Genomic DNA, 15,036 nt, shown 5'->3' on the forward strand with positions numbered 1-15,036 from the left:
AAACATATAAATAATAGATTCACAAAAATAAAGATCTCCTTTTTTTAAAAAAAAGAAGTATAAAATAAAAATTGCAATAGAAAAATATACAATAATGATGAACTTAATACTATTGGAAAAATACATCATTTGATTAATTTGTTGATAGATTCATCAAGTAAATACATCATTGATATTCCAACTTGTATCCAAGACATCATTGATATTGATAAAGTGCTATAAGCAAGATTTTCTAAAAAAACAAAACTACAGTTGTTAAAACAGACTCCGAGCTCTCAATTCAATCCATTTTGTGAGAATGTGATGCATTTCGTCTTGCCTCTCAATTATTTCCCTGTCACGAAAAATAAATAGGATTAATAAATAAAAAATGACCAAAAGAAAATAATCTAAAAGGTAAAACAAACAATATATTAAAAATATAAGAAATATCGAACAAAGAAGAAAAAATAAAGAAATTTAAAAAGGTGACAATATACAGAAAAAATAGTGATTATCGAGAGAGAAGAATAAGAGATAATGAAGATTGAAAAATTATGAGTTTTAGAGTTCAGACAAATGTTATATATATAGTAAAAAAAATGGACAAATGAGTAATTTTGTCTTTAATATGAAATTAAATTCATTAAAAGTCAAATATATTGATTCCATTTTTAATTTTAAAAATATATTAGTAAATTAGTAATTAGTAAATTAGTAAATAAGACATATTCCATTATATTATAAATAAATTAAATAAATTAATGCACATGAATATAACACACATATTCCAATTTTTTTAAATAATAATAAAATATTAATTATATTATGTGACTCTATATAATTATAAAATTATGAAAATATATAATTTTTTTTTTTACCGTAATACAATATATATATATATATATATATATATATATATATATATATATATATATATATATATATATATATATATATATATATATATATATATATATATGTGTGTGTGTGTGTGTGTGACCTTAGTATTTTGATACACGACCATTTAGAAAATTTTTTGTGAGAGAATAATTTGGAGACCATAAAGATTTAATATTTTTTTAATTGAATTTGAAGACCATAAAAATTATTATATCCAGCTGACAATTATACCTAATTATTATATGCAGTTGGCAATCTTCCTTTCATAAAAAAAATTTAAAAACAATTGCTTTGGTACAAAAATAATTTTTTTTTGACGAAATTGGTACAAAAATAGTCAATTATTTCCTTTTAAAATTATTTTTAATAGGTGCATTAAATTCGATTTATAAACAATAATTGAAAAATGATTGAATTTCCAAATTAGCCAAAGATTCTAAGTAAAATGATATCATCATGTATTAGAGAAATTGCAAAGGCCTTCATAGTTAGCCACATAGGAATTGGAGAAATATTAGAATGTCACATAAGACATGGATCAAGGAAATGGTGCCACATAAGAATAAGACCATGAGAGAGAAACTCCTAAATATATAAATAATAGATAGGTTCTTAGACAAGTACCAAAATGAAGACACTACTTATGAAAAATTAGAAAACATATTACTTTCCCTAATAAAAGTGATTCCCAAAAATTAACCAACCCAATTCTTCATATTTTCTTTTCCAAAAAAATCTAGAACTCCCAAAACTTCACTCACTCACTCACTCACTCACTCACTCACTCACTCACTCACTCACTCACTCACTCACTCACTCACTCACTCACTCACAAGTGTTCACTAACTTTACACACAACCGCATCATGAGTAGTACATAGTTGACGTAGTATAGTCCATATGTAGCTTAGTAGCGTCAAATCATATCGCTACACGTTTACATCTTCCCTTCATTCATTCCCATTCCGTTCCCCCGCCCCGTCTCTCTATTCTTTCAAACCTGCTTCATATTCAAGCTGTCTTTTTCCAATTTCTCTTTTTTATTTTATTTTCAAAACCAATATAAATACCAAAAATCATTATTGTTTTTAGCATAAAAAGAAAACAAAAAATTCAAAACTCCAAACCCTTCTTCTTTCTCTCTCCCTCAAATCTCTCTCTCTCCCTCAAATCTCTCTCTAGAATCTCCGTCTGTGTCTAGGGTTTTTGTAGTCGTACACTGCACACTACAGTACGCACCACTTTTACTCCTCTACTCTAGGGTTTTATCATTCATCATCTTCTTCTTCATCTTCCGCCATGGCTGCGGAGAAGCTCAGAGATTTGACTCAACCGATTGATGTACCTTTGCTCGATGCTACCGTCGCCGCCTTCTATGGCACCGGATCTAAGCAAGAGGTAAGTCACTATCTCCACCTTCAATTCTCTCTATCTTCAACAATGTCATCAACACTCCCATGGATAATGCGCGAACTTTAGGGTTTAACAATTCTCCCAACATTCAATTTTTCCTCGCGCGTCAATTGACTGAATTCCTAAGTTGTTTATAATTGTTGTCGTATTTCTGTGATTGATTAATTGTCCTGGGACGTTGAACTTGTTTTCGTTTTAGATAATGCGATTCTGTTTACGGTTTCTTTTTATTGTGATTAGATTTTTAACGTTTTTTGTGTGCATTTTGATTGTGCAGAGAAGTGCTGCTGATTCGATTTTGCGGGACTTGCAAAATAATCCTGACATGTGGCTTCAAGTTATGCATATCTTGCAGAATACTCAAAATTTGAATACCAAGTTCTTTGCCTTACAGGTTGGTTTGTTTAATGAGCTTCTGTTCTGGTCTTAATCTTAGGAAAGGTGTATCATAGAATATGGATTTAGGGTTTCCTTCATCTTCGATCATTGTCTATAACCTTATATCTATGTGTAGACAGTGTAAATGATAATTTTCGTCATTCTCCAAAGAGATTCTTGAATGTTTTGGTTAAGACTTAAGATTGGTTTTATCATGCAAAGCTTCTATTGATTTGTGGTATGATCAACATGTATGACCTACACTGGTCAATTAGTATTGCACTATATTTGATAGCATGCTATCATGCAAAAGCTGTTATTGATTTGTGGTATGATCAAGATATACGCACTATAAGTGAAGTGTATCAGTATGTAATTATGCGAGATTTGAGTGGAAGTACCAGTGGGAGAATTTGCTCTGTCAGAGTTCTTGAATATATATAGCTTATATTTGCTGAATTTTCCTTTAGTAGCCATTTACCAGGCTAATGTCAAAAATGTTCCTTCGACTTTGATACCACTCTGCTTGATAGGCCTATTGGCTAAATACTCATTTAGTTGTGGTGATTTATCTTTTCATATTTGTTTTATATGGATTACTTAGTTTTGAACTATGCAGCCTACTTACTGTTGGAGCATTGCCTTTGGAACCAACACATATTAAAAGTGTCAAACAAGTTTTTCATTTCTTATGTGAATATTATATTAGCTGCCTTGCTTAGTACATGTTTTTTCAATACTTGTAAATTGCATTCAGGTTCTAGAAGGTGTAATTAAATACAGATGGAATGCATTACCTGCTGAGCAACGAGATGGGATGAAAAATTTCATCTCAGATATTATTGTACAGGTATCAGCTGTATTTGGTGAAAGCAGTTATTTGAGCTAGTTAGGCAACTTAGTTTTTCTGCATCATTGATCTCATTGTTGGATTTTCTTGCATAGCTTTCTAGCAACGAGGCCTCATTTCGAATGGAGAGGTTGTATGTCAACAAACTCAACATTATATTAGTTCAGGTAAACACTGCATTTTCTTATTATTACTTTGACAGATAATTCCTGTTTCAGTGCTGAAACCCATGGTTCAATGGTTAATTTTTATGTTTTCCCTTTCTAGACACAAATGCAATCATTTTTAAGATGCCTTATACTTTTCCCTTCTATATTAATTGTTTTGGGTGGCTTCTAGGTTGAGGGCTCAACTAAGTCCCTCACTGGTGGAGCAGTAAAATTTCACCGTTAGATTCAATCGATAGTCCAGATTTATTAAAAATAAAAATAAGAACATCAAGACATTTTTATACACAATTCTACCTCTATCTCTCTCCAATGTGTGCGACTATGCCGTCATCTTTTTCAACAGTGCTTCAATGGTGAATTTCATAAAGCCAGGATTTTTTTATGGTTAAAAGTTAAAACTTAAAACTACTGGTCACCTCATCTATTAGAACATAGTCACTTGTATCTTCAATGTTCATCCATCCACAGGGCATCAATATTTGAAATCCGAAAAAAACAAACTTAAGATCCACATTAACCATTAACTAGTACTATACGAATCAGTTATACTCTTTTCTAACTTCAACGTTATCCATCACTCTCTCTCTCTATTATCCTTGGTGTTTTCTTTTTTCAAAGCAGTTGAAACATTACAGAGATGGAACCTTCAAATCGATAGGAGTGAGGGGCAAAATTGTGTGTAAAAATGTTTATGTATTCTCTCTCTCTTTTTTTTTCTTCATGAAATCTGGAGTGTTGAGTAAATCTAACTGTAAAATTTTACAGCTCCACCGGTGAGGGACTTAGTTGAGCCCTCACCCTAGAAGCCACCTTGTTTTTGTTTGGGTAATATTGTCAATTTTTTTGAATTGGATTTTAGTCTCAAAACCAGTTATTTTGTGCATGTGGCTTATCCTTTTCTTTTCCATTTATATATTCAATCTGCTTAGATTTTTTATTTTCCCTTTTTTCTATATCAAGTCTTTTATTTTTGGTGCAATGCTTAATACACTCACGTTTATATCAAGGTTCGAGATGGAAACGATATTTTCTGCAGTTTTCTTAAAAATTCTAATAGGGTTGTCGATTTCTTTTCACTTTTTTGTTATTCTGGTTTTAAAATCTCCTTTTCATATATTATTGTTCGTATCTTTTTGTATGTAATGGTGGGTGTCTCATAAACAGATTTTGAAGCACGAGTGGCCAGCAAGATGGCGAAGCTTCATTCCTGATCTTGTCTCAGCAGCTAAAACTAGTGAAACAATCTGCGAGAATTGCATGGCTATATTGAAAGTAGGTTTATCCCTGTTTTCATTAGATTTTATTTCTTATGTCTATGATTAACTTAAAAAATGTCTGTTCAGCTTTTGAGTGAAGAGGTTTTTGATTTTTCGAGAGGAGAAATGACACAGCAGAAGATAAAAGAGCTTAAACAATCATTGAACAGGTAGCTGTTAATATCTTAATGTATTCTTTCCTGCTTTCCATTTCACTTATCTTTCTTTGAGTGTCTGAAAGATTGAGTTTTAATTACTTGCTGTACAGTAATGAATTCATTAAGGTGCATTCTTAAAAGCTTTGTCTGTCTTGTTCTATAACTTTTTGGGTAGACTTCTGATTCATTGAATGTGAGATTGAAAGACTAGCAAGTGGTAATAACTGCGTATATAGGTGGCTAGGTAGAGCAATTGATTTTAAGTCGTAAGTGGGAAAATATATTGTAGTTTTATTTGTACTGCTTAAGTTGTGATTTGGTAATTGCCTTTATCGCCTGGAAGTTAGACTGGGGCGATTAACATCAAATACTCTAGTTGATGATTGCTGATTATTTTAGAACAAAAATAATTTTAGGGAAGTTACATGAAGGAAAATTGTTTTCTAATCTAGGAATTATCACTAAAAAAGGACGGCCCTTGCATGAGGCTGCCACCCGTCTTGGTAGGGTAGATGCACAGAGCCTTATCCCTGCTAGGTGTTAGCGAAAATGCTGGTTGTAGGATTTTTTTAACCTGTATCTACTTATTGGCGTAATTATTTTTTTGTTTATGATCTTGAAATAATTTTGCTCATAATTTCGTTGTTGAATTTTAGCATTATCCTATTTGCATCTGATATGTCTGTTAAATCTCGGACTCCTTTGTTATAATTATCCTGAAAGCCCAAATTATTAGGTGGAAGCTTGGTAATAGTTTTATATCTAACACTCGCATGTTCTGGATGGTTATGTATTTGCTCAGCAATTGTTATTTATCTACATTTACTTTATACGAAGTGTCTATATTTTGTTAAGAATTTATACTTGGTTGTTTGCAGTGAATTTCAACTCATACATGAGTTATGCCTGTATGTGCTATCAGCATCCCAAAGGGCCGAGCTCATACGCGCTACACTGTCCACATTACATGCCTTCTTATCATGGATTCCCTTGGGTTATATATTTGAATCACCGTTGGTAGGTTCTTCTTCTGTTCAAAATGAATTTGTTGTTGAGGAAGTCACTTACTGAAATCTTTTAACTTTTGCTGACATCGCAGCTTGAGACACTTCTAAAGTTTTTCCCGGTTCCGGCATATCGGAACCTAACATTGCAATGTTTAACAGAGGTATGTTCCATCCGTTAACTTCTAATGTTTTTACTTGAATTTTGTTACATCAATATTCACTTGTTATGTTTGCAGGTGGCATCCCTTCAATTTGGGAGTTTTTATGATGTGCAGTATGTCAAGATGTATGGCATATTCATGGGTCAATTGCAGGTTGGTCTCATTTTTGTAACATGTATTGCGTTGTTATTCAATTGATTCTACTTTGAGCATGTTGGCTGACTTTGTGATAATGTAATGTTTATTGTAGAGCATACTCCCGCCTACCACAAATATACCTGAGGCATATGCAAATGGCTCTACTGAAGAACAAGTTGGTGTTTTTTTTTTATTTTATATTGAAACAAATTCTTAATTGGCTTAGTTAATTGTTAGGTGTTTGTCTAACCATAGTTATTTTCCTCTGTTTAGTCATTTATACAGAACCTGGCACTGTTCTTCACCTCATTTTATAAGGTTAGATTTTTAATTTTTTCTGTCTATAATTAATATTTTTTTGTGAATATATTATCATCAAACAACATGATTGAACTGTGTAAGAATGTGACATTGCTAAGGCTGGTTCCTTAAAGCTGCATTGTTAACTATGGCCCCGTTTGGATTAGCTTATTTTCGAGCTTATGCAAACAGCTAATGCAATATAAATTAGGTTTTATGCTATTTTATAAGTTCACACTAGTGAAAATTGTATTTTTAGAAGCTATTTTATCATAAACTACCTTGACAAACTTATAATAATACGGGGCCTATATCGTACTTGGGACTCATTCAAGAATAAGTCTTGCTTTATTGGGTTGCCTGTTGGGTGTTCTGCTCTCTGGTATCATTATTCTGACAGCCTTTTATTTATGCAGGTTCACATCCGCATCTTGGAATACACTCAAGAGAATATATCAAATTTGCTATTGGGCCTTGAATATCTTATCAGCATTTCATATGTAGACGATACCGAGGTCTTTAAGGTATGTGCAAACTGCGTTTGCGTGCTACCGTCTCTTGTTCCAAATACCCAAATTGATACCGTATTTGGTTTGTATAAATAATAGGTTTGTTTGGACTACTGGAATTCGTTGGTGTCAGAGCTGTTTGAGCCACACCGAAGTTTGGATACTCCTGCAGCTTCTGCAAACATGATGGGACTTCAGGTAATGTGAAACTTTGATCATTAAAATCAAGATTTGGCAATTCTCTTATATATGACCTAGCATCTTAATAGAACGTTTCATTTTTTGATATTGCTCCTTCTGTCCTTAATGTTTGCAATATTGTCACAATTTGTTAAGAATTTTTGTTATTATTGGATAATTTGGATTAAAAACTATTATACTTGAATGTCAAAATGACCGATTAAATTTTTAAAATCAATAATGTGATAAGCTCTGATCGCAACCACCCTGGTTATTATTCCAATTTTGCTTATTTTACTCGCTTTTCCTTGACTTAATTTTTGTTTGGTTTCATTTGGACAATTTTAATACACGTCTTGTGCTGTTCCCATCACTAATCTTCATGTCATATGAAGGATTCGTTCAAATTTATGGTGGGCATGTCAAAATAGGGTTTGGACTAGGACCATTAAGACTTGACGTGAAAATCATTATTCTGGGACAACCAATTAATTGGCTTTGTTTCATATATATAGTTTTTATCACAGTGCCTCTTGTGTGTTTCTAGCCTATTCTTTTCCGACTTTTGAGAAAGGTAACCGTGTATAGGTACTGATGTCTTTTTTTCAATGGAGTATGCAGGTACCGGCAATGCTTCCTGGTATGGTTGATGGGCATGGTTCTCAGCTTCTTCAACGTCGGCAACTTTATGCTGGTTCCATGTCAAAGTTGAGAATGCTTATGATATGTCGAATGGCTAAACCTGAAGAGGTTCTCATAGTTGAAGATGAAAATGGGAATATTGTCCGTGAAACCTTGAAGGACAATGATGTTCTTGTTCAATATAAGGTTATAAACTTATATCTGATATCTGCTAGATTTTAGTATTTGATATTCATATATATGTGGAAAAAATGTCTAAAAGTTACCTCCCTTTTGTATATTTTACTTTTATTGATTGTTCTGAATAAATTCAAATGTGATAAATTTGAGACTTATGTACCACTGTTTAATTATACAGATTATGAGGGAGACTCTTATTTACTTGTCACATCTTGACCATGATGATACTGAAAAGCAGGTATTTGGACCAGAAAGCACTGCCCTTTTGTTTTACTGGAAAGACAATCACATTATATGGTTTTTATTTTTTTTATCAGTTTTTATTTTTATTGCTGGGAAGTTTATTTTTTAATGACATGATTTATTATTTGTCAAATTATGAAACTACAATATCAACTTTCTTGAAAAATGATGTTAATGAAATAGTTGAATATCCTAAAAATGCAATATTATACGAATATGTTTTCAGTTTAGAGTGATATGCTGTAAAGGATACATATCATAAACATGTTGCATGTTTGTTGCACCTTCATTAAATTGTCTCGTATCGTGTAATGTGCAGATGCTGAAGAAATTAAGCAAACAACTCAGTGGAGAGGATTGGACATGGAACAATTTGAACACACTCTGCTGGGCAATCGGATCAATATCTGGTTCCATGATAGAAGAACAGGTACTGTGAACCTTATGCTATTGCTTAGCTTTATATTTCTTATATTCATGGGTCATCTTCAACTTTAAGAATATGTAGAGCTTTTCTAATTTGTTGAGGTATTTTCATTACTGTGGTATCCTGCTGGTTATAAATTTTTTTAATATAAATTGCGGACAACCGTGTTGACTTAATGACCTCTTGATGGCATTGGGGTATACCTTGGATGGTATAGAATATCTTAAGAAGCATCATCCACCAATTTAACTCTCTGCACATGCTTGACTTCATCATGCCTTGTTTTTGCCTTTTCTAGGACTGAAGAATGTGTAACATCACATTCTTAACTGATTCGTTAAACTTGTTAACTATATCTGTTATCAGTTTTGGCATTTTATTCCCCTATTTATGGTTTTTGACTTCTTTGAATTGCGACAGGAAAACAGGTTTTTGGTCATGGTAATTCGTGATTTATTAAATCTGTGTGAAATCACGAAGGGAAAAGATAACAAAGCAGTTATTGCAAGTAATATCATGTAAGAAGTGTTTACATGTGAATTTTTCTTATTGTTTTGTATTGCTATTTTCTTATAATAATAAGTGGCTTCGGTTGATAGGTATGTTGTTGGTCAATATCCACGGTTTTTAAGAGCTCACTGGAAGTTTCTGAAAACTGTTGTTAACAAGTTGTTTGAGTTTATGCATGAGACACATCCTGGAGTTCAGGTTATTTTTTCCTCATAGCTGGGTTGCTTTTCTTATCTGCCATAATTTGAATATGATTAACCTGAACTTTGACTTCTTATTCATGATGGATTTCTGATTTCAGAGTAATTTTTCTTAAATAGCCTATTTTTTCTTCCTTTTTGACCTCTTACTATTTAGAAATTTTGACAAGATACATCACATTCTTCATGGTAGTGCTATAGCCTATTTAACATCTCAATATGCTAACTTCTTTGATCCAATTATTTTGTTTTAGTATTTCGCTGTTGTCATTAATTTCTTTTTTTCTTTGTCAATTTGGTATTATATGCGGGTAAACACTTTATGATTTGGTGGAGTATTGTTATCCTAATCTAGTATTCAGAAAGTATCTGCAATACACTCTAAATAATATAATACTGTGTTGTTAATCTATATATTGATCCTGTTGCATTTGTTTTAGGATATGGCATGTGACACTTTTTTGAAAATAGTTCAGAAGTGCAAGCGAAAGTTTGTAATCACCCAGGTAGTAAGGGCTGTAATTTCCTCCCTTTCCCATTTATCTTGAATTCAAAAAAAAAAAAAAACGAGACTAATATTTGTCCCACAATTCTTCCATATATATATATATATCCATAACCGTCACCGTAATTGCTATTTCAGGTTGGTGAAAATGAGCCATTTGTATCTGAACTTCTATCAGGCCTTCCCATCACTATTGCAGATCTTGAACCCCATCAGATACACTCATTCTATGAATCTGTATGCCTTTTAGATGTCTTAGACTCATTAATTTAATATATTCATATTTAGTTACATATATTTTGTATGTCTATAATTATTATTGTGTTTGCACTGTAAGTTATATTTTTGAAAATTGTAGGTTGCTCATATGATTCAAGCAGAGTCTGATGCACTAAAGAGGGATGAATATATTCAGCGTTTGATGCAGCTCCCAAATCAGGTATTTTGATTGCTTTAGAAGCCATGTCATTTGTCACATATGGTTCATGTTATGCCAGAGTTTTTGTGGAAATTAATGCCTGTGATTTACAATTTCCCCCCTGCAGAAATGGATGGAAATTATAGGTCAGGCACATCAAAATGTTGAGTTTTTGAAGGATCAAGATGTAATACGGACGGTGCTTAATATATTACAGGTATAATTTGTCATTTTTAATGTAATTTTGTGTTATTCTACTGGATGTTCCATTATTTGCACTGCATGCTAGCTGCCATATGAATTTTTGCTCAATATTTTATGGCCTGACAAGATTGAGTGGGATTCTTGTTCAATTTTTTGATAAATAAGTAATTTATAAAAAAAAATTGAGAAGTTGCTGATGTTGGCTAAGCAAATGGTCAAAGTTTTCCCTTGTTGACTTGTCATGGGATTTTTTTCAGTGTCGTTCCTTTTTTTTACTCGTGTCATTCCTTGTTAGAACACTGTTTATGTTGTATTACAAAGTTGGTTACAATTATTGTGCAACCTTGGTACCCATTGTTAATGTTTGCAAACATCTAAAGGAAAGTTGCCTTTATTCATTCACGCCTCTTATTTTTTTTTTATTGGTTTTCTATGTTTTGCCGTGTAAATATGATTATAATGAATGTCAGGTCTTTTGTTTTTTATTCTTGATGTTCTGCTACTTTATGTTGTTAATGAATTCCTTCTAATTGCAGACAAATACAAGTGTTGCATCTTCTTTAGGGACATTTTTCCTGCCCCAGATCTCAACGATCTTCTTGGACATGTTGAATGTGTACAGGTATGTGCTGTTAACTAATAGTTTTTTTTATCAGCTATGCTAATAACAGTTGAGACAAAGCAATATGTAGTTTGATTTGATTCTTCATTTTTTGTTTGATGCATGTTAAATCAGTTTTTTGTTTTTGCAACAGAATGTACAGTGAGCTTATTTCAAAAAGTATTTCAGAAGGGGGACCTTATGCATCTAAAACATCATATGTGAAACTTCTACGGTAAGATTAATTGAGATTATAGTGGTTTTTAACAAATATTTGCTATTCAGTCCCTTTATACATATTCTTCTGGATGCAGTTCGGTTAAGAGGGAGACACTTAAACTGATTGAGACATTCTTGGATAAGGCTGAAGATCAACCACAGATTGGAAAACAGTTTGTGCCGCCAATGATGGATCCTGTTCTGGGAGATTATGCTAGGAATGTTCCTGATGCAAGGGAATCAGAGGTTTTGTCCCTTTTTGCCACAATAGTAAACAAGTATGCTTCTTTCTCCATTTTCTTTTTTCCTGTTCTTTAGTTCGTTGGTTTGTGCTATGACATCCACATTCTACATGATTATGTACTTCCTAAGGGTTATATGATTGATATGCACATGTTGCACTTGTTTTTCTCTGGCTCCCTCATCTAACTTCCAGATATAAAGCTACAATGATCGAAGATGTACCCCGCATATTTGAAGCTGTTTTTCAGTGCACACTAGAGGTAATTGTGCAGGATATTCAGCTTTGTTGTAAATGTTCTAATTTGTTGTTGTTGTTGTTATGTGGTTGTGGCCTTTGTGTTTGATATCCACCTTGAAATCCATTATTCCCTTTGATTTGAATATTTAGTTTTGAAATAAAACATCATGATCCTGTACTAGAAATGTAAATTGACAGTCAATATTCTGAGATTCATAATTTAAAAGTTGTAATTTTTAATAACTTGATGACAAATAGTTATTGGGTATATATAATTGGAAAATATCAACTGAACTAACTATATTTTTCTTCTATTCTATTACGCAGATGATTACAAAAAATTTTGAGGATTACCCAGAGCACCGGCTTAAGTTCTTCTCTCTACTCCGAGCCATAGCTACTCATTGTTTTCCTGCACTAATCTGCTTGTCAAGTCAGGTTTTTGTTTCTTGCTTATCCTTTTTCCACAACGAATCAATGGCATGGCAGTTTTTTAGTGTATGAGATTTTAACAGTGTCTGCTTGCCAACATTTGCAACCTCTGTAGTCTGTCTTATATTTTTGGTTATCTGTGTCAGCAATTGAAGCTTGTTATGGATTCAATCATGTGGGCATTTCGGCATACAGAAAGGAATATTGCTGAAACAGGGCTGAACCTGTTGTTGGAGATGCTGAAGAAGTTTCAGGTGTGGTTTTTCTGTGTGAATTCCTTGTTCTAACCTTGGGGTTTTTTCTGCATATACTCTGATTGTTGTATATAGGTTTTCCTTTTATGAGAATTTCTTATCTTCATTATACTTCTGTCTTTTTATCAATGATACAATTTATTTTCCGTTCATAACAACAGGGCTCAGAGTTCTGTAATCAGTTCTACCGGACTTATTTCTTGGCAACTGAGAATGAGATATTTGCTGTCTTAACTGATACTTTTCATAAGCCTGGGTTCAAATTACACGTCTTGGTGCTTCAACATTTGTTTTGTCTGGTACTGTGTCATAGTTATGCTTTATTTTATTTTTGTTTCTCAATTTAGCAAGAAAGAGCACAAATAACGAGTTCAACCTTTTCAGCTAGAAAGTGGTGCGCTAACGGAGCCCCTTTGGGATGTTGCTACAAGTCCACATTCATACCCAAGTAATGCAATTTTTGTACGTGAATATACTATAAAGCTTCTAAGTGCTTCTTTTCCGAACATGACAACTGCTGAGGTAATTGAAGATAAATAAATAATATTTCTTTCCCTCTTGCCAAAATAAATGACTAATTTCAAGAAATTTGCAGGTTTCCCAATTTGTTAATGGACTCTTCGAGTCTACAAATGATCTCTCTACATTTAAAACCCATATACGAGATTTTCTTATACAGTCAAAAGAATTTTCGGCACAGGTAAATGCTTTATTTTCTTGTACACGCGTTTTTATAATGTTGACCAGTACATAATTTAAGTTTATTCACTTGACTATTTCTATGATCATTTTATTAGCACATTGATACAGTTTAATGTTTCTTGGCTTTTTTTTTGTTCATCTTATAATTTGTTGATTGTATTCCAATACTTCACAAATCTGATGTTTGTCATCCTCTGTACTGCAGGATAACAAAGATCTCTATGCCGAAGAGGCTGCAGCTCAGAGAGAGAGAGAACGGCAAAGAATGCTTTCGATTCCTGGGCTGATTGCCCCAAGTGAGTTGCAAGATGAAATGGTGGACTCATAGGTAGATCAGCATGGAAGTTAATATTAATACCATGGGCATTTTAGTGTATTTCACAGGCTCCCTTAAAAGTAACTTTGAGAATAGATGCAGCATTTTCCTCCAAGTTTAGCTTTTCTTCTCTTCCGAATATTTTATGTTGGGGCTAGATTGGTGAAGGTTCCTGATTTTCAGAGTTTTAGCTATACGGGGATATTGCTTGTCCATGGGGTGAGTGTAGATTATTGATTTACTAATTGAGGATGATAATGTTGGGTCATTTGTAAGGAATTGATTTAGACATCTTCGTATCGAACGAAGATGGAAGACTCGTTTTGGAGGGATATGATGTGACTCTTTAGGTGTGGCCTCCTAACTTCTGGTGGTTTGTGCAGAAAACCCTTGTGGTTTTATATTTTGTTTTTTTTTTTTTTTGCTTCAATTAATTATTAGGGATACCAATGTACCGGGTGCATTTAAGATATGGTTTCATGAATGTTAGTGTTATATGTGACCCATCCCTCCCAACAGAGAGAAGATATTATTTTACATTTTATAATGTTTTTAGGCATGCCAATAAAACTCATACCCGCGGGTACCCACCCAAACCATACCCGCTTTGACGGGGAATACCCGAGTTGACTGGGTTTGAGTTCGGGTTTGGGTTCAGGTTTGGGTTTTCCCCGATTTCAAAAGATGGGTTTGGGGTGGGTAATGGATACATTGATACCCACCCGAACCCGTCCCCGAACCTGCCCCGCTTATACTAAAAATTAGGGGTGTACATGGATTGGGCAAATCTGGTCGACCCGGTCAAACCCACCCAATCCAACCCAAAAAAGGGGGTTGGGTTGGGCAAGTGGGTGGATATGGATTTTAAAAATGAAAAACCCATTAAAAAAGTCGGGTTTCGGGTAAAACTGGACCCAACCCAAAAAACTCACTAACCCACTAGTGCTATGTTTCTTGAATTTTTTTTATGAAAATAATAAAGATTTTTTCATTTGATTATTAAATATTTTTATATTGAAAATGAGTTATACTATTTTTTACGAAAATCAAAAAGATTTAATAATTTTTATGAACAAATATGATAATTTTCCGCATTATTTTTTTAAAATTTTAAAAAATTGAATAATTTTCATAAACAAATATAGTGATTCATGGTTTAGTCATTTGATATTAAAAAAACAAAAAAATCATTTGGATAGCACGCTATCCAACCCGTAAATTAGTAGATTTACACAAAAAATGTGTGATTATTTTTTATAGTGAAAAAAAGTTACCATACTTTTCAAGAAAATACATTGATT

General features: G+C 33.0%; 1 protein-coding gene across 1 annotated transcript; it reads left to right on the plus strand.

Moving 5' to 3' along the window:
* The first annotated feature begins 1,681 nt into the window (after positions 1-1,681).
* Positions 1,682-14,230, plus strand: LOC123915812 (protein EXPORTIN 1A). Its single transcript, XM_045967060.1, has 32 exons — positions 1,682-2,279; positions 2,572-2,688; positions 3,430-3,522; positions 3,618-3,689; positions 4,857-4,964; positions 5,036-5,118; positions 5,985-6,123; positions 6,206-6,274; positions 6,350-6,427; positions 6,525-6,587; positions 6,686-6,730; positions 7,129-7,236; positions 7,321-7,419; positions 8,023-8,229; positions 8,402-8,461; positions 8,786-8,896; positions 9,314-9,411; positions 9,493-9,601; positions 10,044-10,109; positions 10,247-10,345; positions 10,467-10,547; positions 10,654-10,743; positions 11,267-11,352; positions 11,486-11,566; positions 11,646-11,828; positions 11,987-12,053; positions 12,359-12,469; positions 12,610-12,717; positions 12,879-13,016; positions 13,102-13,239; positions 13,313-13,417; positions 13,625-14,230. Exons 1-32 carry the CDS (start codon positions 2,181-2,183, stop codon positions 13,745-13,747), a joined length of 3,234 nt encoding a protein of 1,077 aa, XP_045823016.1. The 5' UTR covers positions 1,682-2,180; the 3' UTR covers positions 13,748-14,230.
* The last annotated feature ends 806 nt before the right edge of the window (positions 14,231-15,036 follow it).

Source organism: Trifolium pratense, linkage group LG3 (assembly GCF_020283565.1).
Source record: "Trifolium pratense cultivar HEN17-A07 linkage group LG3, ARS_RC_1.1, whole genome shotgun sequence".
NCBI lineage: Eukaryota > Viridiplantae > Streptophyta > Magnoliopsida > Fabales > Fabaceae > Trifolium > Trifolium pratense.

Bases quoted from the DNA above. Each gene is read 5' to 3' on its own strand.
- LOC123915812 (XM_045967060.1), top strand. From the start codon at position 2,181: ATGGCTGCGGAGAAGCTCAGAGATTTGACTCAACCGATTGATGTACCT. The intron at 10,346-10,466 runs GTATGCCTTTTA...TGAAAATTGTAG, and splicing joins TACACTCATTCTATGAATCT to GTTGCTCATATGATTCAAGC. The intron at 12,718-12,878 runs GTGTGGTTTTTC...TCATAACAACAG, and splicing joins AGATGCTGAAGAAGTTTCAG to GGCTCAGAGTTCTGTAATCA.